The 25,740-nt window shown below is 40.9% G+C and overlaps 1 protein-coding gene and 1 long non-coding RNA gene across 5 annotated transcripts; both read left to right on the top strand.

Annotated features, from left to right (window-relative positions):
- Positions 1-2,639: 2,639 nt before the first annotated feature.
- Positions 2,640-17,313, top strand: LOC125017380 (ribosomal RNA processing protein 1 homolog A-like). 4 transcript variants are annotated; one of them, XM_047600428.1, is made up of 17 exons: positions 2,666-2,927; positions 3,373-3,455; positions 4,123-4,180; positions 4,295-4,380; positions 6,423-6,484; positions 6,568-6,697; positions 7,040-7,104; positions 7,286-7,494; positions 8,019-8,143; positions 8,369-8,466; positions 8,957-8,976; positions 9,083-9,220; positions 10,766-11,730; positions 11,812-11,982; positions 12,093-12,159; positions 12,857-12,913; positions 16,245-16,383. In XM_047600428.1, exons 1-16 carry the CDS (start codon positions 2,801-2,803, stop codon positions 12,880-12,882), a joined length of 2,430 nt encoding a protein of 809 aa, XP_047456384.1. In that variant the 5' UTR covers positions 2,666-2,800; the 3' UTR covers positions 12,883-12,913; positions 16,245-16,383. The 4 variants fall into 4 exon arrangements, with proteins under 4 accessions (XP_047456382.1, XP_047456384.1, XP_047456383.1 ...); XM_047600427.1 differs by lacking the exon at positions 16,245-16,383 and adding an exon at positions 13,559-13,779; XM_047600426.1 differs by lacking the exons at positions 12,857-12,913; positions 16,245-16,383 and adding an exon at positions 13,559-13,779 and having other exon boundaries at positions 2,640-2,927.
- Positions 17,314-18,078: 765 nt separating this feature from the next.
- Positions 18,079-25,517, top strand: LOC125017753. The gene is made up of 3 exons (XR_007113879.1): positions 18,079-18,246; positions 18,363-18,560; positions 22,455-25,517. It is a non-coding gene; the product is annotated as an uncharacterized LOC125017753 (long non-coding RNA).
- The last annotated feature ends 223 nt before the right edge of the window (positions 25,518-25,740 follow it).

The raw sequence follows: 25,740 nt of genomic DNA, 5'->3' as shown, positions 1-25,740 counted from the left end.
CAAATGACCGTTTGATGTTTATGTCTTTACCGGAAATACTACAGTGTTTAAAACGTATAAAATTATTGTGTGACACCTTGAACACTGTTTTGCCCGCTATTTTTGTCCTTTTGTACATTAGATAATTCATACATTTTTCGCTTACACTATATTTTTTTATTTCATTTTACTAACATACTATTTTTCATACATTTTTCGCTTACTAAATTTTATATTCATTTACTAACAACTAACATACGTGACAAGTATTTCTCTGGCTAATTAAGTTTACTATCTATCTTAGTCTAATCTATAGTCACGATTCACAGAATTCTCTTCTTATCTCATCTCATCTCATCTCATCTCATCTCATCTCATCTCATCTCATCTCATCTCATTCTCCATACTGCTTAATCCTTCACTAGGGTTGCGGGGTTGCTGGAGCCTATCCCAGTTCTCATCGGGCGAGAGGCGAGGTTCACCCTGGACAGGTCGCCAGCAGATGTTAAACAACCTTAGTCTTCTGAGGAAATGTTTTGGTTCATGTATAATGACTTTTCATAATTTAATGGGGACTCGGACATAAACATTTTTTTTTTTTTTTTAAATGTGTATGATACCAGTTATTCAGAGGGAATATGCTGTTATCCTCTGTATTACCGACATCTACCTCCTGGAAAAGTTTCTCACTTGTGTTTCTTGATGTCTGTAGTGTGTTCAAGTAAGAATAGACCACCGTCTCACATCCTGGATACTGAACTATTGACCAACAGACAGTGTGAGGACACAGGACTTTGTATCTGAATCGGTTGTCTGCAGCATGGGAGCCCCTCAGGGAACTATCCTGGCTACCTTCCTCTTCTCCCCGTACAGTGCTGACTGTACACTTTTCAACCATCTCTCATCTGCAAAACCGCTCAGATGACTCTGTTCTTGTTGGTGAATGCAGAGGACTTTGTAGTATGAACCAAACTGCCTGCAGTTGAATGTGAATTTATTTTTTGTCATTTTTTAACTTTTTGTTTTAATTTAATGTTTACAATATGGACTCATACTGGAACATGGGACATCCCAAAAGTCCTTGTAAGATATATTTTGTTTATTTTATTTGAAATGTTAAAAATGTAAAAATGAACTGCTGATATACAAGTTTTGTGGATGTGTATGTTTGGCACTCCTTTTACATTTGTATGTGTTTTGCATAACTTGAACATGAATTGGAAATGCCTAACCAGTGAGTGACGAACACAAACTGGAAGGACTGGAGAAACCTGCACAGCCATCTCTCCTTAGCACAGGGGATTCCTTCAACAGATACTGAAAGGTAAATCGGATATATCAGATGATGGACAATACGTTTATCAGTATAATACCGTTAACATGTTAGTTAGTGTAAGTTAGGAGTTAGTAAGAAATTTAGTTATAGGAAATGTTCTTTCTTATAATTCACATTACAGGTTAAATGGCATTTACAGCAGTAGTCTGTAATAAATAATACTTGCATTTAAACCATTTCTTTTATATGTAATCTATTAGGCATGCACAAATTGTATTACATAAGTTGTAACCAGAGCATATGTTTTAAAACCTTGCGCTATCCTTAAAAAATATATATATATGAATACGTCTATTTTAGCGTTTTAGGTCAATCCAAGTGCCATCCAATAAACTTTTAATTTAACAGATTTTTCCTGCTCCTTGTTTTGATCTATTGATTTTAGTTTCTTTCTTACTTATGTAAAATGTTCAAACTGTTGGGGGCTACATCATCAGATTGTAGTCGTATCAGTCTTGGTGTGGACCTATGTATCTGTAGCCACTGTGTGCACTCCAAAATCCACAATGATTGTGCAGCTGAAAAGGAAAACAGTAGTTTCTCTAGTGTAGCATTTTCTTGCACTGGTTAAGATCCTTGCTGTGCTCCACACCCTTAAAGTAACAGTAATTAAAGAAATATTTAAACTTGTTTTTCATTTCCAGTGTCTTGGGCAATGAACCGTTTTGAGGCTTGTAATCACGCCAAAGACGGGATGAGGTGAATTAACTTATACTTGACTAAAAGTTCAGAAAGCTAACACCAGCTAAAAATTTTATCATACCTATCTACCTCCTTTAGTTAGCGTTTTTGACACAGTTTAGAGAAGAAATCCGCACAGGCAGAGGCTTCTTAGTGGTAGCAATGACTCCACTTTATCCCTTCCTTTAATGTGTTTTTGTAAATCGGCACCACTGATTTAAAAGAGCACAGTTATGTCATGAAATCACTTCTTCTCCTTTTGCTGTGAGCGACGTGAGACCAATAGCTTTGCACTCCAGTCCAGTTGGTGGCGGTAATGCACCTTTAATCTGTCAAACGCCATTAAAAGACAGAAGAAGAAGAAGCACAACAAGCACAGCACACGCTTCTCCTCTTCATTGACTATCCAGCTGCGAAAAAGAAAGAACTCTATATCATTATTGTTATTATACATTTAGCTAAATTGCATATCCACAAATCGCGATATTCCAATCAAAAAACACTCCTTTCCATCTTTGTAAACGGGATCAAGCAATATATTAAAACTATCAGATATTCCACGAAAAGGCACTAATACTTTGAATTAATGTTCTTTTTTCAATGTATTTATGTAATAAGATATTCGGAAATATTGTCTCTTAAATGGCTGGCGGTTGTCATCCCACTGGTTTACTGTATTTCTTAAAGCACAACACGGCGCATTGGCGACGTCATCAGGCCGCGACGAATTGTGCGACGAAACGTGGAAAGAGTGAGGAAAGCGAAGTGGGGTTAAGATAAGATTCCACGTGAACCGGGGTGAACATGGCGTTGATTCAGGAGCCAGAGATCCAGTTTGCACAGAGACTAGCATCGAATGAAAAGCCCACCCGAACCAAGGCTCTTAAGAAGCTGAGAAAATATATAAACGTCAGGTCACAGAAAGAAGCAGGTAAGCTAGCCAGCCAGCCAGCTAGCCTTGGCACAAGTTGCTAATAGTAGCCGTAAGAAAGTAAACTCTAAACAACAATTATCATCAGTGGTTATTACCAACAGTTCTGTTTTCAAACCCTAATAGATTTGAGATGTCACTGGGCCTGATATTTCTCTTATTTGGATGCTGTTAAAGTAACTTGGTTTATACACGTGTGGATGTAAATTAGTCGCAGGCACATGGTTAATGTTACAACTAATAGTCAATTAACATTAACAGACAACAGTGACCTCGTATGGTCAATCAACTAGTCATTCAGCTCTGAAACTGAATATGAATACTTTGTCATGTGAGAGTGTTTAATGATGTGTTGCAAAAACACACTAAATCATTTTTAAGAAATTACCAGTGAAGTTAACAGACTTTGTTTTGAGGCTCAGCTTTTCTTTCCTTCTCTTCGCAGATGGGTTTTCCAGTGATGAGCTGCTCAAGCTGTGGAAAGGACTTTTTTACTGCTTGTGGATGCAGGACAAACCTCTGCTCCAGGTATGTTTGTGCAGTGTAAAACCAGAATATTCATTAAAGTGTTTGCAAAAATGAACCTGATAAAACAGACAAGCTTCGACCATTGTAAAAGTTGTTGTTTTGTTTTGTTCTTTTTACAATAATAACATAAAAGATGTAATACTAATCTATAAATTGGTATATGCTGTATTTATACTTGTGCTTTCGTCAGTCTGGCACGCTCTGTAACAACGCTAGTTGGTGCTGTATCTTTTTTTTTGCCAGTTGGGTAGATTTTTGTTTCTACCTGTTTTTACTGCTTCACTTTCAACAATGGAAGTTGATACTTTTGCCAAAATTTCACAGAACATGAGTCATACAAATGCATGTTTCTCCAAAACACCCCAGTTAACCTTACAGATTCTTTATTGGTCCAAAACAATGAGAAGGAGCAGCTGGAAATACTAAAGCAGAAACACTACCATGGTTGTCTCAGTTGCATAATGCTAAAAAACTAACCAAAACACACAGAAGCTAAAAATAGCTATTTTAACAATGTTGCTAAAATTGTTATTAAAAAAAAAAACATTTAATGCACCAGGAAGTGAAAAACTACACTTGATCAGTTTGTGAGAAGAATATCTATAATCATGGCTACTGTATACTCTGTGATTTTTATTTTTGTACCTTCTTCATTCTCTTTCTGAAGGAGGACCTGTCAAAACAGATCTCAAACCTTATCCACAGCTTCCACGATACTGACAGACGTAAGTTACCCGTTATCATCTCATCTCAGATAATTTAAGTCACTGCTCATGGGAGAAGCCTTGCCTTTTTTTTTTTTCTTTTTTTTTTTAACAATGATATGCATCTTCTTGCAGAGTTGTTGTACCTGGAGAGTTTCCTGCAGACCTTTAAAAGAGAGTGGACTGGCATTGACAGGCTGCGGATGGATAAGTTCTATCAGGTATGTGTGAAAGAACTTTTAAAATGACCGTTGGAATAAGATTTTGCACAATGAACTAAGTTGAGATGTCGCAGTTAAAATGCCTTGTATATTGTGTAGTTCCTTAACCATCTAACATGAATACAAAGCCTAATGGCTTCAAAAAACGTTTCTTTAAGGATATTTTCAAGTACTTGCACCTCTTGGAGATGCATGAGCATAATATTTTAGTTTAATTTGTACAATTGTGTTCTCATGGTCTACTCTCAAGACTTATGTGGAAATCTCTTTTATGTAAAAATGTAGAAAATTCTGAAAAATGCAGATATTCTTTATTGATTAAAAACTATCAGTTATTAGTTGGAAGTACTAAATACTACTGAGAATTGATGGCACTAAAGTGTCCCATGCTTTTAATTGCACTCTTACAGCTAGCAACATCACCATCTCACCATTTTGCTCAATATCAGGGCAGATCAGATTGAGGACGCAGCCAAACCTAGTGTTTTGTATTTGTTTTATGGCGGCCCTAGACCAAAAGCCAAACTTGAACATGCGTGTGGGAGTGCTTTACACCATGTAAAGGCCGAACCTTTCCTTTTAAAGGAAGAAACCTTTGTATGTAACGTATATGTAATGGAAGTGACTGTGAAGTTGGAAAGTGTGAAAATGACCTGGCAGGCTGTACACAAGGCAAATGTGCTAAAAAGCAGCGACGTTGTATCATGGTGTTGTTGAGCAGCTCACTGAATTGTCCATCTGTATTGTGCTGACACCCTGTTCTTTGTGTTCGTCGGCCTGCAAGTCCAGGCTTAGTCCAAGTTTATCACTGTCTGTCCTGTGATCTGTAACGATCCACGCATTTTTCAAAATGACTGGCCTGGTATCAGACTTCTGCCTACACCGATCTTTTGTAGTGATTTATTTTGGTTCTGTGACAAAACAAAACCACGTCCATTGTGCATCAGTTTGTCTTCCATGTCTTCTGTTGTAAATGCTGGTAGGCTACCGTCCAAGCTGATGATGACTCAAAATCACATGGTCAAACATATCTGCCGTGTGGAAAAGAACTGCGCTGCGGAAAAAGAAGTCACTCCGTCAACAATTTGTGAACTGTGCAATGTGGATGTTTCGCAAGCTGGTAGTAGGAGGGTGTCATTCAGTACTAAAAACAACAAAAAAAAGAAACAGCAACACACACTGAACTCTGATTTTTTAGAAAAAGTACTATTGTAGATAAGCAAACCATTTATCAATCCCCATGGAAGCACTTTTTTTAATTAAAGGTCTGTTTTGATTATTAATAGATAGGTATCGCATCAGTGTGGAGAAAAATCACCTTAGACGAGACATGGCTACTAATCATTATGGCCAAACGGTTGCATTAAAGTTTCATCTCTGACCCCATGGGGAGCAGCACATCATAATCTGACTGGCAGTTTTGCAGCAGTGGCTCCTTTGTTGCTGGGCAGGGCATGTTTTTTTTTTTTTTAATCTATTTTTTAGGCATTTTAAGCCTTTAATGGACAGTCAAGTGTAGAGCAGACATGAAACAGGGAGGCAGAGAGAGAGGAAAGACGTGCAGGAAAGGCCACCCGGAGCGTGACTCAATACATGGGGCGGCTACTCTACAGACTGAGCTAAACACTGCTCCTGGACAGGGCATGTTGACGTAGGACTCATTTTAATGTGGCTATAAATAGCTTTAGATAAATTTCCTGTTGTGTCCAGAGCAGCGCGTTATATCCCATTGGTATCATTCAAAAATCGGTAGAAATTAACAGGTGTTCCATTATGCTGAGCTAAATAAACGGTGTCTGTGGTGAGACTTTTGTTTTACTCTCCTTGTGTCTCTCCACATATAGAGAATGATTCCATATGATTCCATATAGAGATGTTCAAACTCTCAATTTGACTGGGTAGTGTGTTATAAATGAAGCAAGATCCAGCATTCTTCAGGTCACAGTAAAACACTGCAGATGCTATTGAGTCTGGTTGCTGATGTGCTAATCTGTATTTCAGTAAAATGTAAGTTTTCAAAAGTTTAATGTCTCTTTTCACAGTTGGTTCGCTTCATGTTCAGACAAACCTTTGAAATGCTGAAGAGGAAAAACTGGGATAGCAGGTAAAGTATTACCAAAAAAAACATAATTTCTGCATTTGTGTCAAATTTTGACATTGCTAACTTTGACGACTCTGTGTCCTCAGTGCTGTTGCCAAGTTTCTGGAGCTGCTGACAGCTCAGCTCCTGCATAGTAGCAGCGCAGCCCCCAAAGGGCTGCAGTACCACATCCTGGACCTGTACATGACAGAACTGGCAGCTGTGGGTTCAGCAGAGGTACGGCACAGCCACAGCTCAAGATCGTGAGGATAAATCGTGCACGAAGGCAAAGTTACTGACGTGCAATGAATTTAAAGAACGGGTAGCGGATCACTGGACGTCACTGGAAATAATGACATTGCCACGGAGAATTAAGTGGCTTTCCCAGTAGGAGCTAATGATTTAATCGAGTAGGAGAAATGCCCGAAATAACACAAACCGATCATTAATCAAAGTCATTTTCTGCAGATTTGTTTATTAATCGGCATTTATTTCAGGTCTGCATCTTGAGGACATGTGTGAACAGTGTACTGATCCTGATGTGATTCCCCAGTGAGCCTTTGTTTTCCTTTCAAACAGCTGACCGCTGAGCAGAACCTGACCTTCATTGAACCCTTCTGCAAATCAGCAGCCACAACCAAGGAGTAAGTCCACATCAGCTCAGCTTTACTAACTGCATTACTAACTGCAGAAGATAACAAGCAATTGATGACATGAAAAGATACAGACACATAAAGCGAGCCATGTTTCTCCTCTGGCCGATGCTTGTGCTAGTTGTGTTCAAACACTCACTGACCGTTTGACTCCCCTCACCTGTTTTTCCAGTTGGACTCTTTTCACCTCCATCTGCAGCAGCGTATTCAGCACCATCATTGACCAGGCTCCCTTTGCCATTGAAGACTTGATGAAGGAGCTGAAAGCAACAGAGGCCTCAGACTTGGGTCTGTCCTCTGAGGAGGAGGATGAAGAGCAGGGAAACGGGGAAACGAAAATTAAAACACTCAACGGGGGAGGAAGAGGAAAGAAGATGAATGGTATGTCTCAGCGGTTTTACAGGCTTTCACATGCTTTCCTGTCAGTGGAAAGCTCTGGCAGAGGGTTTACGTCTTGATGCTACTCTGTCTGGTAATCCAGCATCGGCGTGAAACAACGCCAACAACTACATCCAGTCGTTGAAAGGCTGTAGTGCACATCTCAGGCCTTTGGGTGGTGCTGTTTCTGCTACAGAACTCGGCCAAAAAAAGGAAGTGGGGACACATCGTCCATATTTATACAGTCTGTGGTCATACATGGACGTACATTACACAATCCATCCTTATTTGTAAGATAATGCAAGAGACTGATGAGTTACTATTTGCTCAGAGGATCTGTTACATGAGTAGAAGTGCTTTTCATCAAAGTTAATAGAAGGGCTAGTGAGCAGAGATTAAATTGCTCATTTCCTTTAATTGTCATAATGAACCCGCTGGCTGACACCATTAAAAGGCCTGTATTTGTCTCAGATGAGCCCAACCATTTGCTGTGAAAGGATCTATAGTGCTCGTTAATTACTTTTCAGACAAAAGATCAAAGAGAGAAGAAGACGATGACCTAGATGAGGATGAGGATGAGGATGACGATGCCGACTGCAGTGAGCCTGAAGACGAAGACGTGCCAAGTGATGACATTGGACCAGTCTTACAGGTGAACCTTGTTTATCTTTTCCATATGTTTCCATTTTAAGATGCTTACTTATTTTATTGTAATGGATCGATCTGAATGACATCGCCTTCCATCTATAAGTCAGACATACTCAACAATAGTGCTGCTGTGGTTCCTGTGAGACTGAATCCAGTTCAGTTCAGTTTTACAATATGAATTTATAAGACGACTCTGTGATGAATTTCTAATGAGGCGCGTGTTTTGTAGTTCGACTATGCAGCCCTGGCCGACAAGCTGTTCAAGTTATCCAGTCGAAGCAGCACACCGAGCCATAACAGAAAGAGGCTCTACAAAATCATCAAAGTGTAAGTAGATGCTCGAACGCTACTGTGTGTGTTTGTGTTCTGTATAATAAAAATGGTATAACTTGGATAGAAAAGGTCTACACATCCCGTTTAAAAAAAAAAAAAAAAAAGACATGCCGTTCCACTGAAAAGCAAATTAAAACATGAAATGTTACGCAACGTCCTTGAATTTAAGAGACTAATTAACACCAGAGAGGATTGCAGGATAAAACAGGTCAGGGTGTCTAGTAGAGGCTACAGGAAATTTAAAAGCAGCTGCGGGAGTGAAGTGACTGGCTTTTCTGACAACTATCCAAGAGTAACGTCGGCCATGTTCATCAGAACAAACTCAACTAACTGCATTTGAGCATTGGGTTATTGATAGACTCTAGTCTTGTCATTTTAAGTACACCCCACGTGTAGATGTGTAGACCATTTCTTACTGCAGCGTTAGCAAACTGCTTGATTTAAAAACTAATTTCTCCTTTCCCTCCTTTTTTTTAATCTCAAGGCTGCGTGACCTCAGTGAAGGTAGGGGCCTCATTTCCTCTCTCTCTGCTCTTAATATCTACAAACGGAGCAATTGTTGTTGATCTCTGGCCTCGTTTTGAGTCTCTCTGGGATTTCCTCCTCTCAGGCTCCTTCCCCCAAGACGAGTATCAAGAGGAGGTGTCCACAGATGAGGACGATGACATGTTCGCCACCAGGAAGAGGATAAAGCCAGGGCGAGGTCACGATGATGAGCAAGGGGTGTCAGCAGGTCAGACGAGTAAAGGTAACAGAACTATTTGTAAGAAAAATTTTAAAAGGAGCTTAGATGTTAAATGTGACTTGATATATATTTTTTTAGGGTAGTGCTAATATCACAGATCCCTCTAGGACTGGGAATACACGTTTTATTATGATCACTTAAAAACTCTGTTGGTTTAGTTTAATTGAAAGACTTAGGAAGTAATCCTGCAAGTCTTACTTCTACTATAAGGCTTTCAGCTTCATGGACAGCTGCATCAGTCTCAAAGTCCCCATGTTTGCATGTAGACTTTTCGTATGAAACGCGTAAAGTGCTCAACTCATCATGCACCTGGAGGTATTAACCAGTGTTGTGTTACACACCTTGTAGAGAATTCAAATTCACAAACTGTTCTCATTATACTGTAGAGCAGCAGTTTTCAAATTTTTGCCGTTGTAATGTACCCTCTGTGAAATATTTTGTCAGCCAAGTACTCCGTTCCACAACCTTCTTCAATATCTGTTCCCATTTTAGATGGATGGATAATTTAACTATCTACTAGTACTAGTATTAGTGGTCTCATCTAACACAACAGCAGCAGAAAGGAGCAGGGTTCCACATCTTGGCTTCAGCTTTGGCTGATGTTGTTGAGGCTTTTCGCATCATTTAAAAAGCCCCCAACCCCCATTTGACAATCACTACTGCTGTAGACCAGCTGATCACTATCATTCCAGCCATCTGTGTGACGGTTTGTAGTTCCCTAGGCTCCCAGCTAATAGTACCCCGGCCTGTTTCCTGCTAAAGATATTCCCTTTCATACAAAGACAGAACTTGCACACAGATGCACATAGAACAGATGGAATCCTAGAGGTCTGTATGCTGGTGTTAGGAGTCATTTTTATGCAGAAATGTAGAAAATGCAGAAGGGTGCAAAAACATGTCAAGCGATGAATGACAGTCTCTGTGTAGGAGCCAGTGAGTACGCGCCAGAGCCCCCAGAGGGGAGTCAGTTGCCATAGACCCCCATGTTAATTTGCTGAATCAAAGGCAATAGAAAAAATTCCTTTAAATTTAATGAATGCTTAAAGTGAGTAGGAGTATAATACGTTGTTGTGGTAATGAAAAATATAAAGTGGACAATACCATTAAGTCACATCCAGGGGATAAAGCCTCATAGGGTGGCGAGAGCCCAGTGTGTAATCCGGTGTTTCTTTGCAACTGTCACTGGTGAGTCTGGAGGAAGTGTGGGCAGATTCACTCGAGCCCAGCAATGTCAGTTTGACCAATGGAAGAAAGTAGAGACATGTCATATTTAGTCAAATACAGTAAAGTGATGACAGAGCAAGACATGTCGGCACACAAATATGTTGTATGTAGGCTGTCTGTGGGTTCAAGGCTAATGTACAAACCAGGTTCATGGAGAACACCACATCTCGGTGGCCATGGTAACTGGAAAAGACCTCAGCATGATGTTGTGTGTGTATGTATATGTATGTATAGTGTGTATATATATATATATTCATTTGGAAGAACGCATTAACAGTGCAATGTTCAATATCTGTCTGATGATTAATTGATCTGTGTCTTCAGGGAAGAAAAAGGAGAAGAAGCAAAACGAGAACCACGAAAAATCAGACACAACAGTAGATGGTGTAAAGAAAGTCAAAAAGAAGAAAGTACAGGAAAATGCAGAGACTGTGGTTCAAGACGCCAAAGGAGGTCCGGACTGCTCACAAGATTTCTCACCAACTGAGGCCGATATTAAAACTCCCGGCAAGAAGAAAAAGAACCGCCAGAAGGCAACAAGTGGACTGGAGGGGGAAATGCAGGTTAATGGCGTGAGTTCAGACATGGACGCTGCATCGTTAGTGTGTGAGAATTCTGCAGAAGATGCCACAACCATTACGCTCAAGAACGTGACGGATGCTGCAAGCCCAGCCAAGAAGAAGAGGAAGAGGAAGGCTAAGAAGAAGAGTCTCGGAGGAGATGGACTGCCTGAGACCACGGCCGATCAAACAGAGGCAGATATCATTAGCACAGAGATCAACTCGGAGGCAGCGCAACACGACGTTTCTGAGCCTCTTAAAAAGACGACAAAGAAAAGGGGCAAGCAGGAAGTGGAAACGGATCAGACGCCCGAGGAGTCAACCGCTGCAGATGAGTGTCTTCTAACACCGCTGGTGAAGAAAAGGAAAAAGAATCTCAAACAATGTAAGAAAGCTGTGGAAGAGGCGGAAAGCCCTCAAGTGGCAGAGGCTGAGAAAGTGTCTGAGGACACCGTGGCAACACCAGCGAAGAAGAAGAAGAACAAGACGAAGAATGCTACAAAGCTGCCGACGGCCAAGACGAACGAAATCAAATCGGAGGATGCGGGCAGCACAAGCACAGAGCTCCCACTGGATGGAAGAGATGTAGTCCCAGCCTCTGGGAAAGCAGCTAAGAAGAAGAGGAAGATCCCTGTAGTGTTTGAGTTCGAGGCTGATGAGCTGGAGGGGGCTTCAGTAAACGGACACGCACAAGTCGAAGATAATCCCAAGAAAACCAAACTGGTGAATGTGAGTATTTAATCAGGTGGAACTGGTTGAGTGACTGGGACCTACTGGACTTCTTCTAAACTTCTAAAGCTTCCGTTTCAGGATGTTGGAGAGATATCCACACCTTTGAAAACTAAGAAGGCCCAAAAGAAGGCGATGAGCGCGCAGAAGTCTGAGTCCAGCTTCATCACCTTTCAGAGCAAAACCGCTGTCCCTACGCCGCTCTTTTGCAAGACCAAGGAAAGCCCCAGCACACCGCTGTCTGGCAAGAAGGTAAAGTTGGAAATAAGAATGAGGCATCACAGGGTCAAAAGTAATATAATAATGAGGTGTATGTATGACTGATACTCTATGTAACCACGTGATGTGTTTCTACTCCACAGAAAGTTCAAACTCCCAAATCAGAATCCAAGAAGGTAACCTTCGGTCTCAGAAATAATAAAACAGCAGGTGAGTAACTGGATGCAGTTTGACAATTGTACTAAGTTGTAAACTTGACCTCACAGCAAACACCAGACTATGATGGAATCACTTGTTCCTACTTTTTGAAGTATAGGGGATTTATCTCAGTGTCCAACCTCTGCCTTTTTGGTGGTTAAACCGTAAAGCTTGGTTCATAATCATGTGTTGGTAGAGTAGCTCTGGACCCTCTGCCGTACTCTATGGAGTAATGTGACGTACGCCTCCTCTCTAAATATGTGAGTGCACATCACGGCACAGAGCCAGACCAACACAGTGCCACAAGAAGTTTGTTCTCTCAGTGGGAGTTCTTGGAGCTTCTCCTCGACACATCAAGTGTCCACTTACTATTCTGTGATTGGTCAGAAATTGGATGTGGGCGTGGCTAATGCAGAAATTGTTCTGTGAGCTCCCAGGTGCTAATATTGACTGTGGGTCCTCTAATCTGTCCTGGGTAGAGATGGGCACTGTGTGTGTGGGTGGATGAATGAACAGCATGATATTATTTTTATTATTATTCAAAAATAATAAGATAAGTGCCTCTCGCCGTCCATCTCCCGCGTCTTCCACAATACTTAACGCGTACGTCATTCTGTGCAGTGGCGGGACCCTGTGAGGACTTCCCTAGAGTTTGTATTGAAGTATAAATTACTGGGCCAAGATTAACTTTTTTTTCTTGTTCTCGCAGCACTAGGAGCAAGAACAAATCTATGAGCCTTCTTTCTGATTCCAGGCTAAATGACTAGTAAGTTAGTTTTTGGTTCAGCTTGCATAGGAATGGGAGCAGTGTGTATCTCTACTAGATTCTTATGATTGACCAACCCAGCTCCACAGCCACAACTAAAGGAAGCTTCAGCTGCCATATATTCCAGTCAGGTTACCTGTGGGGTCTTGAAAAGTATTAAAAGTTGATAATTCAAATTTGGGGAAATTAAGACCCTTAAAAAGTATTAAAGTCTTATCATGACTTTATGATGCCTTAAATTTTTTGGGTATTTTTGAGGTACATTTTGCATTTGAGTCCAAAAACATTGAAAAAGCATGTGAAATTATCAACCAGTAACATAAAAACTGGACTACTATGGGTTTCGTAAATTGTCTCTGAGAGCGCCAGAACGTAGGGGGCGGAAATGAAGGCACAAACGATGTTTCGTTGAAATGGTCTTACTAACCATCTGGAATTTTACCGCAGTTTATCATGAAACTGGTAATCGTTACATCCGTAGTAGTATGATAGTGGTCTATAGTCTTTATCATAAACTAAAACTGGTAAATTGTAGGTGTCACTGATGTAGATGGTTACAATTTGAAGTGGCGGTGAGGTATTAAAAAATTGAGAAGGTCTTAGTTATTGAAATTAACTTGAAGATTCCTGTTTATACCCTCCCAGAGTCCTACTATGTGAACAAAAAGGCCCAGCTGGGAAGAAATGACAGAAGTGCTGGTACTCAGTTACAGTCTGTACAGGGAACGAGAGAGGATTGTAGCACAGCTGGAGGAGAGAGATGACAACCATCGATCTCTGGACCAGCAAAACCTCACAGGCTGACATGAGCAATGATTATACTACTGATTATTAAAATAAATATACTTCAGTTGTTCCTCTTTAAATCCTGTTGTAAATTCAAGCATTAGATACATGGCAGTCCTTCTTTCCATCTTTTTAACTTTAATACTGAGTAGTAGGTTGTTTTGCAGAAACCCACAGAACCCACATCACAAGCAGTGGGAGGAACACAAGATCACTCTGTCACCAGGCTGATAGTCACTATACTTTCTAAGCTTTGAGTATTCATGTCAGGACTATTATTTAACAGGATCCAAGAACCAGCAGATGATGACTACTCCTTTTATTATTATATCTGAATCCAAAATGAGAGTGTAATTACAGAGAATAGAAAATAATGGTTGCAATTACAAATGTACCTCAGATCAACCACAGTCCATTTCTACGGAAAAGAAGAGCAGGTTTTGTGAATTAACTCTTGAAATCTATTCAAATGTGTGTTCCTCGATCTCGTCTGCACCCTTTGATACGGGACACGCCCACTTCCACAGAGCTTCTTTGGTGCAAAAAGCTTTCACTTGGACAGACATGTCCAACTGACTGAGATAAATAAAAGTACATCCACTATGCAGATGATTTTTCGCTTTCCCCACATGATGATGATTTTACATATCGGAATTAAATCTCTAAGAACACCTGCAGATTACCACAGAAATCTTAAAAAAAGAGAAATAGAACCCAATCATACAAAAGAAACAGAAATAATGTGCTTTGGTATCTGTCTGTTCAAGAAAATTCGATCTGTGGGCTGCAAACGTATGTTCACCTCTAGGTTTATAAATTGAATGCAAGGCCAAATTAGTGTCCATCTGTTGAGAATTCAGGTGTCCTTCAGTGCCCTATTTTGTTAAAAATCCAGGGATTCGTCACAGTCTGAGCTTCACAGCCCATGTTTGTGCAAGTGTATGATGGCACGGACAAAATAGCTTTCTGAGGAGCTCAGAAAAAAAATCGTTTTTGCTGCTTTGATCATCAGCCTTTTAGCAAGACACATAATAGTCTGAGAGGTCACAGACTATTATGGCAGGGTAACCTCTAAGAAGCTAATGGCTGCTCCCTCACATTGGCTGATGTTGATGTTCAGGAATCCGCCATCAGGAGCAAAAGGCTCATGTCTGGAGACCAAACAACACTGAACTCCAGCATCAGATCCTCATCCTGTCAGTGAAACGTGGGGCTGCTAATGTCCTGGTTTGGACCTGTTTTGCTTTGTCTAAACCAGGACGCCTTGTTATCACTGATACACCAATGAATTATACCAGCAAATCCTAAAAGAAAATGTCAGGACGTCTGTCTGTGAGCTGAATCTGGGTCATTGAGCAAGACAACAACCCCAAGAACACAAGCGGCTCCACAAATGAATGGTTAAAGAATAAGAGGTGTGTTGTAAAGTCCTCACCTTAATCCAATAGACATGTTGTGGAAAGACCTGAAGCAAGCAGTTCATGTGAGGAACATCACCAAGCTGTTCTGTACTGGGGAATGGCCTTAAAATGAACGCACAAGTATAATATTTCAGTTACTATTGTACGGTTGCCATTTTTTGTCTAATTTCAGAATGAGGTTTGGGTCATTTTAATGCAGAAATCTAGAAAATTCCTAGGAATGCGGATACTAAATATATATTTGATATTTTAGGTGGACGTTTTCTGCAGTACTTTCTTACTTTGCATTTCCACAATACTTCACTACTGGTGCTTCATTTCCAAACATGCTTGCTTAAATCTTAATGCGTTGGGGTTCATGAAACGACATCAAATATGAAATGATAATTCTGAAAGAATATAATGAATGATGTTTGAACTGCTGCCATCAGGACGACGTTATAAAGCCATGCAACCATTCATTCATTCATTCTCTGTAACTACTTGTCCTCTGGAGGGTTGTTGGGAGACTGGAGCCTGTCCCAGCTGTCATTGGCTGAGAGTCGGGGTACATCCTGGACAGGCCTCCAGTCTCCAGGCTAACACAGACAGACAACCATTCACACTCACACTTATGGCCAATCTAGAATCAACAATCAACCTAACAAGCACGTCTTTGAACGGTGGGAGGAAGCCAGACAGACACAGGGAGAACATGCAAACTCCACACAGAAAGGATGGATTTGAAGCAAGAACATTGTGGCTGTGAGCCATCAATCTTAACCACCCACCACATATAAGAAAAGTGCATAGCTGTTGTCTTCAGTAGACTAAACTAAACCTGTTCTGACTCTGACTGGTGATAATGGTGGTTGGTAACAAAGGAGCAGAAGAAAAACAGACTCATTTGCGTCCATTTCTCTTCAGTCTGTACACCTCGGACGGACAAGACATCTCACTGTTGCCATGACACGCACAGTCATTCCTACCTATTACCCCTGAACACACCACCATCATGTGTCATTATCAAAATATTCACTGCCTTATTTGAGCACCTGTTTTTAATTAAAGCTCATTACTCTAGTGTCTTGTTCTGAATCAGACATTGTGATGATAATTCTGTCGTGCTTTTGTGTGCCGCACAGAGTTTAAGAAGTCCGACCGCACCCTGATGGTGAGTCCGGACGGGTCCTCGCGAGTGCCGTTTGACCCTGAGCAGAAACCCAAGTTTGGGGTCTTGAAGTCTCCGGCCACACCATTCTCCACCCGCATCAAAAAGACCCCCAACAGCAAAAAGAAGACCGGCTCCAGTATTCTCAAGAGCACGCCTCTCCGGCGATCGAACCTCCTCTAGCCTCCTGTGCTGACTGACTGCGGATGCTATTTGTGAATTCTGTAAACACGTTTTTGTGCTCCTCTCATATCAACCTTTTTGATTGGCTCAGCGTTTTAATAAAAAGTCACTCATTTCCATTTTCCCCCCCCCCCAGTCCTCTCACATTTCCATCCATCTGTGTGGTTTACGTGTTCTGCAACCAAGTTAAACACCATCTTTATTTGGAGCAGCAAAGACTTTAAAATGCTGCCCATCGATAAAGGTGATCCACTCAAAAAAAGATGGGCAAGATTCAGTTTCATAGTTAAAGTAAAAGTACAGCTCAGTCACATGAAGAAACATGTACATGTGCTGAAGAAGCTACTCGGATCAGCGGAGAAACATCTTCTCTAAACTCAACAAGTCCAGTTGCTTTTTTTAAAAACTGCTTTTTTGGACATACCATGACCTGGATGACAGAGAACCTCCACATGTACACGTCTACATTTATGTTCTCAATGGATTCAGATGCCAATGATGAGGGCCAGTATTGAAATCTGTGACCAGGCTGTGCTGTGCTAGTTTAATGGTTTTTGAAGTGTGTGAAAGGACTTAAGTGATACCGCTTGTTGTCATGGACACGACCACTGTGTATAATCTTCTGCACCATCTCAAAGAGTGGACACAGTGTTGCACAGAATAATGTTCCTAGAACCAGCGCTAAAAAGCCCGAGGTTTCAATCCCTCTGAAATGTGGTGGGATCTTTTATGGAAGAGAGAATGCTGAGCCATGTGGATGGCCGTGTTTATACAAGAAGTTATTTTGGCCAATGTTAGTACTAAGGCCAATGATGTACTTTTACAATGCATAATAAATCTATTGTATTTTGTTGACTAAATGACTGAGAAGCCATTTTTATTTATAGCGTTCATAGAAGCTCTTAGGTGTTTGTTTATAACAACAAGCAGCAGGTGCATTAAAACCATACTTTGAATGAATTCAGTCTCCTGCCATGATGTGAAATACAAAAGTAGCTGCCGTGCACTGTGCTGTTAGTTGGAAACATACACCGATCAGCCACAGCATTAAAACCACTGACAGGAGGAGTGAATGACATTCATCGTCTTGTAACAATATAATGTTCTGCTGGGAAACTTTCACATAGATGTCACACAGACATGTACCACCCACCTGCCATAGCAATGACACTCCTTGATGGCAGCATCCATCCCCAGCACGATGCAGCCTGACACACACGCAAATGGTTTAGGAAGAACTCAAAAACATGAAGAACACCTGGAGGTGTTGACCTGGCCCACACCAATCCACTAGATCCCAAACTGATCAAGTATCTGTGGGATGATCCCTCAACTCATAGTAGACCTACCAAAAGGTCAACATCATGTTTCCAGACACCACAGGACACCCTAAGAAGTCCATTCTCTGATGAGTCACAATTGTTTTGGAGGCACAAGGGAGACCTACACAATATTTGGAAGGTGTCTGGTCAGTGCAGTTTGATGAGCATAATTAACATTATTTCCAGTTTCATTCAGACCTGGATGCAAAATCATGGTTAGCCATGAAACCACTCCCCGTCTTCCATTCTGTACCCACACTTATCCAACACAGTGGTCTCCAGAGCTCCTGCTGGATGGATCCTGCTTTGAGACTGGAAGTGGAAACGCGGACGCGCTGCAACGAAGTCCGGCGCGTGTTTCTGCTCACACCGGGACCTCACACAGAACACTTACAACCTGCCCCGTTAGTGTTTTTCCTCTTTAAGTAATCGCCCTCTCAGAAGAAAGTAACGCGGATGAGCCACGCAGAGGTAAGTTTTCTGTCCATGCTCGCTCTTTTTTCTCCCCCCTCTCGACTGCCTGGTGCTCCGTGGTGATTTGTCAGACAGTCTCTCATCAATAATTCTCTCTGATTTAATGGTGACAGTTTCCGCACAGAGTGAGTTTTGCGTGGACTGATTCATCAGCGGGGTGCATTAATCCAGTGGCACGGAGACAGTGGAGCAGACGCACGTTTTCTTTTGTTGCAGACTCAGGACCAGACGCTGTAAAATGTTGTCAAACCCTTCCTTCCCGGTGACCGCTCTCCTCCTCGTCTGCGTTGCGTTACCAACTGCGTGCGGATGTGAGTATTATCGACACACACTTTTCTTTTCTCGTTTTTCAGCTTGATAGTTTCACTGTTTTTTGTTTGTTTGTTTGTTTTACCATGTGTCTTCTTTTGTCTTCTTATTGCCTAAAAGTCCCTGCATTCCCTGCTGCCTGCACACATGCATTCTCCCCTGGATGATTTCATCTAAAGGCTGTGAAAGGATTGTAGACCTGCACGGTTTATTTCTTCTTGGCATAGAAGGAGTGGACCATAATCCAACCCAGTCACCATAGATACTTAGAAAGCACTGAAATTAGCGCCTGTCTTTTCCTTTAGGGGTAATTGTTTCTAAAAAATGTTGTGGCCCTGCTGGTTGAGGGTCTGCAAGAACACACTCGGTGTTAAATTCATTTTGTCCACCTATGCATGCTGAACTGTCTGTGGCATTCAGTCGAAGTTCCAGCCGTACTATCGACTACTATCATTCAGCGCAAGCTGTGTCCAGATCCAGAAAGGATCCGTGGGTCTAGAGGCAGATGCCAGATTCCATTTATTCAAAAACCAACTATTCTACGCTAGCACATTTAAAATGACCTCCTCAACGTCTTTGTGTTTCCGTCGAAAGCAATGGCAAATCTCTACATCACAAAGTAATTAGTTCAATTCAATTAGTTATAAATATGTGGTACATCATTAAACAGAGGTCAGATGTGATATAACAAGACTTCTTAACCCTAGAGCACTGTAATTATCACTGACGTCGGGTATATTTCACCCAATAAAAAACACTTCTCATCAAAATAACAGGACATGGTAAGTTCAAGCACTTTTCTTTTATTTTCAACTGTAAAATGTCTCATTAAACAAACAAGGTATGTGACGGGGCCCTACAAATGGCTCTAAAATTTGTGAAAAATTAGTGACTCTTTAATGAACAGCTTCCTGCATCTCTGATAACTGTTGATTAGATAGTCCAAAAAAAAAAAGTCACTTTTTGAGAGGGTAGAAGTGACGAGCCGGCTATAAAAATGTTTTTGACAAAGTGAATTCCCCCGAAAATAACCACTAAATGATACTTACTCATAAGGCTTTACACTAAACAAGAACTACATGCACATTCCAGGAACGCGTAGGTATAATATATGTGTAGTGTAATGTAATGATAATCGATACACCAGTCAAAAGATTGGACGTTTTTCTTTATTTTATTTTTTTTATTATCACTTTCTAGATTGATTAATACCGAAGACATGGAGAGTCATGGACAAGACATCTCATTGTTGACATGACTCACTCACTCATCTCTGCTGTAATAAAGGATGAATGGGAAATCATTCCTACCTATTACTGCTGAACACACTACCATCATGTGTCCTCCCACATCCACATCTCACACAACACAGCTCAGATTTGGACTCATCAGACCAAAGTGCTGATTTCCGCTGGTCTGATTTCCATTCAATTAATTAATTATTAATAGATTTAAATATTGAATCCCAATGCATTTCATTTTTTCTATTGCGTGTGCATGATCAATGCAAATTAGGTGCAGCTTTTCTGTTTCAAATGTCTTTTAAAAGAGGAATTTTTCGAGTATGTAATAATCTTATCAACATAGGAGATAAGAGCAAGTACAGCTCCCCCTGGTGACAGGCTGCAGTATAGGTCATAAGCTCCACCTCCTCAGTTCATTTATTTTCAGTTCAATTTAGCTAAATGACTGCCCTGTGAGAGTTGTGAAAAATATCATGGCGTTTTGGTCATGGATATAGGGGCTCCCTGTGGCTCCACTCTAGGACCGTACTGATCAGACTCTGGCTACAAAGTCACAAGATGACACCGCCCCGTATCCATGGGAAAATAGCGTCAGTTTGGCCTATGCAAGGAAGTGGGGACACGTTGTCCATATTTACACGGTCTATGGTCCAAAACAATGACCAGTACTTTCCAGATTATTCTCCAGACTGTTTCAGTCACCCATTTAACTATCTCTGCTGAAAGCCTGCCTTGTCAAGACTCCTCCTTTGCAATTTTTCCAGGATGAATTATAGTTGTAGTTCATATCTATCTATATGTATGTATATATATATATTACATATAAATATATATGTATATTAATATGTATATATATATATATATATATTAGATTTATACCCTTTAATATTATTATATATATGTAAGATTTATTAATATATTCAGATATTATATTTATTATATTATATATATTATTATATATATATATATATATATATATTACATCATCTCACACAGTGTATATGTTCTCAAAACTTTACCAATCAAGTCTCTATCAAACATACAAATTAATGTGTATGAATAGGAAGAAAAAAAGAAAAAATGTGTCTGAAAAATAAATTCTTGCAACTTTATGGATGTACAACGGTCCATTACCAAGTTTGTCACGGAGTGCTGATCTCATTTCAGCCAATTTCTTATTTATTGTTGTCAGATGAAGCAGAATTTCTTATTATCCCAGTCATGGTTTCCTCGTTGTTTGAAGCCTGCGAGTAAATGGAGCAAAACTCACTGAGTTACCGAGATAATCAGTTGTGTTTAAATAGAAATTCTGATCACAGCTCTGGGAAAGTTTCAGCTGGATTACACTAACTTTTAACAATTCATCCCAATGTCATGACCTTCCATCCGACAGTAGCTGTCAGACAACCTTCCAGGAGTCCCCACTGTGCTGTTGACTGTGACTGACAGTGCCATCCCTTAAAATCCGTGAGAGTGTGGTTACAGGATTGTTCTCCCCCGACACCCGCATACATGCATGTGATGCATGTTTTCTTCAACGTAGCAGACACAATGTACACAATGAACTCATGTAGAAAACACTTATTGCCACCATTTTACAATTTCAACAACAATAATAAGCATCAAATCTAATTTTAAACTTTGGTACATGTTGACTCCGGCCTAAAAAAAGGAATAGATGTGACTAATTAAAGTGCATTATTTATTTATTTATTTGTGTTGTCAGATCTCACTGTGTGTTTCTTTCTTTCTGTGTTTCCTCCGTGTCTCATTAAGAACATTGAGGCAGCGCCGCAGCAAATGAGGAGAGAATCCCTCCATCTGGTCACTGTTGACAGATGAGGGTTTTTTTTCACGCTGTTAGGTTTTGGACAGTTTCTCCACAGGTGGTGGTGGTTCAGCGAAGCAGAATTTATTAAATCTTCTGTCTTCTGTTGTATGCGTCCTGAACGTAATTGGATTTCTCATCGAAGTTGCACTTTAAAGAGAGAAAAAATGAAAAAAAAAACAAAAACCTCAATATCTTTACAGGAAATTAAGATCTATCTCTCTATCTAAAGCTTGGGCTCGTGAAAAACAATACTCAGGGTAAGTGTGTGGGGAAGAACACAGAGGACGATGGCCAGCTGAGGATTTTTGAGCACAGGTGTCAAGCATACCCATGAGCCAAGTATGAAAATTACGTAGAAAACTGCTTCTCCTTGAAGGCAGCAATACGCCTCAATTGCACTTATTTTTCTTTCTAAAGGATAGTTTATTAAATGTAAAGATTCTCCTGCTTTACTTGTTCGTCTTTGCACTAAAACAAAAGGAAAAAAAAAAGTGCAGGTTATTATACTGTTATGTTGCTGGTCCGGCTGGCCGCTTGTGATCGAATTAGACTGATCTGAAGTCAGAGAGAGTGGCTTTGTGTCAGGGAACAGGCAGGACACTCAGTTTGGCCAATGCAAGGAAGCAGCGAGACCACAGTGGTTAGAACTCTACTGTCACACTTGTAAAGAGGTGATTTGTATTTAGAGTCCTGTGTCGTAGGGAGGAACCATACTGTTCATAAACCATGTGCATACTGTGCAAATGTTCCTAAGTAGAGTAAATATTAGAGGGCTTGATCCCGTAAAGAGTTGCTGCTGTTGCCGTTGTCTCTGTGTTCAGGTCAGCCCACCAGTGAGCCCAGCAAAGGAGGTCTCCAGTCGGTCCTGGATGAATCCGTGTCCCCTGCTTTTGGCGCCACCATCATCATCATCCTCACGGGGATCATGTCCGCCAGCGCCTACCTCTGCTTCCTGAAGTACGTGTGCGCCGGCTGCTGCAGGCCCACGCAGGTGGCTCCCGCTGTGGACATGGACCCCGACAAGGTCGAAGAGCAGGTATAGCACAGCTGGAGAGAGACGCAGACAAAGAAGAGAAGCCCAGAAGGTTAAAAAAGAATGGACTCAGACGCCAGCAGCATTTTACGTCTGCTCTGTCTGACTCTCCTCGTGTCACAACACGAGCTGAGGATGCATAACTGGACTGTTCGTTTCTGGCCTCGCTTGATCTAACTGTGACCTGCTGGTTGATCTCTCATCAGACGATTTCCATCTAGATATTGGACTGTGGGAAAATTTAGTTTGTTTTGTGTGTTACTTTTAAGGAATGATGCAACGTCTGCAAGGCAGGATGTTGCTGGAGAAAACCGGAGATTTGACTTGGCAGAAAGTTAAGGAAAAACAGTTGCTAGACATGACCCGTTGTGAGGAGACAGTCCTCCAGGATTATGATATAGTGTTACAGTGTAACTGACTGAAAACTCTTTCAAGAAAATTATGGGCATGGCACTGAGTGTGATAAAGTACATACGTTTTTTTGAGGAAAAGCTTGTTCCCATCAAGAAGGTCCGTTGCCCAGTAACAAGCCGTGGATGAAAACTCCAGCGTGAAAGTGCTGTCGAGGACGGAGAGAGCTTTGATGGCAAGAAGTAGTAAGAGTGTAAGAATGAGGGCTCTCTGGCAAGCGCCGCAGAACATGGTGATCTGAGAGTTGTGCTTTCATTATCAATATTTGTGTTCTATACTACAGGTGTTGCACAATATAAATATGACAGGGATCACAGACTGTATAAATATGGACGGCAGCCACACGGAGCCACGCTTTTATCCCTGATCCGACCGCACTTCCTCCAGAGTCATTATACACTATAATTGTTTTTAAAATGTTTTTTTTTTTTTTTTTTACAACTCTCACAGTCCCGCAGGACCGCTTTTTAGTGCGGTTGGCATGGCACCTGCTGGTCGCCATTATGTCGCATCCTGTTTCTATAGCGTCAGTGGATAGTCCCATCCACTAACATGGAGGAGGTGACCTATACTGCAGCCAGACACCAGGGGGAGCTCTGCTTGTTTTGTCTTCACTTTTGAGGAGCTGTCCATATTTATACAGACTATGGCAGGGACCAACTGTATCCATGGCGTTTGTGTTTGTGTAATAATTTTTGAAATAATCCTCTCAGGGAAGCTGCTTAATACACAGGATCACTGTGATGGTTCCAGAATTGCTGGTTCCTGCAACTTCACTCAGATTCTCTAAGTGTTCCCATGATCAAGGCAGCTGCCTGTCCCACATCTCGGGACTTTGAGTGAATACAGTGATTTTCTCTGTCAGGGTGAGGTAAGTGTTTGTGCCTCCGAGAAGATTTTCCGAACGCAAAAGGCCACTCAGATTTCCTTCTAGGTATCTGTCGAGGATGTTGAAGACCCACTCTGCTGTACTTCTACTTTGGGTGACCTTGCACAACCACATATCATCACTCAGTGATCGGAAATGTAGAAAGCAGACACATTAGATAAATAAGAATAGGAAGACGCTAGACAGGGAAAACCAAGGAAGGAACTTTTAAAGTTAGAGCAGGAAACGGAAGGAAGACCAAATCGAATTATGGAAGATGTGCAAAGCTCGATGCAGTGGAAACAGGAAAGGTTCAAAGCACAATGTCCTGCCATGTGCAGCTTAACAATCCCACCCCACAGGGATAAATCTGCATGAGATCTGATAGTGAGAGAGAGAGACTCCGTGGGTTAAGGAGGGCAATAGGTTCAAAGGTGACCAGGAAGAAATGCACGAGCTAAGGGCACTTAGCTTAATTGAAGAATAAAACAATAAAAGATAAATATGTAATAAAACGACATTAAAAAAGAAGAGATAAAAGAACACATTAAAATTATGAGTGTGTTTAGGCTGTATAAACACCACGCTTGGGAATTTTTATGATGGGCAGCGTGTATCATGAATACACATAAGCGTGATAGATTATTGCATTGCAGGCACTAAACTATTAAATGAACATTTAACTGTCTTAATGTAATTTCTTCGTGACCAACGGTGCAAAAATGGTCTAATGGTGGATTATTAACAGGATGTGATGTAAGCAACATAACAGATATGTGAGTATCAACCCATCGGTGCTGGAGTACCAAGAGGATGAAAAGCAGAAGCATCTGGAATAGCATGTTTCTGAGTCGTCTATTATCAAACTGGAGGATTGATTACATTTTTAACCCATACAGTGATGATATTTCCTTCAGTAAGGCTGCAGCTTTTTAAGTCCCTACACTGCTTTAAAAAACAAAACTAAAACTAAAACAACTGGACTCGTTGATTTTTCTTGGTGGGAGTTTTGACAACAGACTAGGGTCTGTTAATGAACTAGTACACATCTGACATTAGGGACATTTGTTCAAGTTAACCATATATTTAATGCTCTTTCAAAGCATCTGCCTTCTGTGGCTATTAGTTCCCTCACTGCACCAAACTGCTGTACATAAACGTTGCTGTTTTATCCATGATCAGAGACTTCTTGTGTTTCCCCATAAAACATTCAGAATCAATGGAATGTACTTCAAATGTCAATTTGTCATGAGAAGAGCGACTTCAATATTATGGGCTGGATTAGAGTAGTTGGTTACGTTGCGTCATGTGTCAGTGTCTTGTTTGCCATCTCTTTCGACTGTGTCTCTGTTTTATTATATAACATGTTTATTGCGATGCACGTTGTAATTTTTATCTGTGAAAATTGCTAAGTATATAAACTGGCTAGCAAGTAAAGCTGGCATTCATACTTGACGTCTACACCGTCGGTTTTAACATCAACAGAGAGACAAACAACCATTCACACTCACAGAATCACCAATCAACCTCATGAACAAACTCCACAACGCCTCCTCGCTGTGAGGCATCAGTGTTAACCACCACACAATGCAATGTTAGGTTCATTCCAGGTAAACATACCTGACAAGATCTTTTCATACTACAACTGAAACGGCGTTCTACTGTAGCACCTGGTTTGATATTGGTGAGCAGACTGAACCAAGCACGCTGAGATAATGATCGTATTTTAACTTCTTTTTACTTTAAGTGTTGGCTGAAGTGTAGTCGCATGTCCCATCACTTCTTACCCGCTGCT

Source organism: Mugil cephalus, chromosome 12, assembly GCF_022458985.1.
Source record: "Mugil cephalus isolate CIBA_MC_2020 chromosome 12, CIBA_Mcephalus_1.1, whole genome shotgun sequence".
NCBI classification, from domain to species: Eukaryota; Metazoa; Chordata; class Actinopteri; order Mugiliformes; family Mugilidae; genus Mugil; species Mugil cephalus.
The sequence above is the reverse complement of the archived record's forward strand: the minus strand, read 5'-3'. Positions and strand labels throughout refer to the sequence as shown.

Excerpts from the sequence above, each read along its gene's own strand:
- LOC125017380 (XM_047600425.1), top strand. The coding sequence starts at position 2,801 with ATGGCGTTGATTCAGGAGCCAGAGATCCAGTTTGCACAGAGACTAGCA. Across the intron at positions 6,485-6,567 it reads AGGAAAAACTGGGATAGCAG|TGCTGTTGCCAAGTTTCTGG; the intron begins GTAAAGTATTAC and ends CTGTGTCCTCAG. Across the intron at positions 11,731-11,811 it reads AGAAAACCAAACTGGTGAAT|GATGTTGGAGAGATATCCAC; the intron begins GTGAGTATTTAA and ends CTTCCGTTTCAG.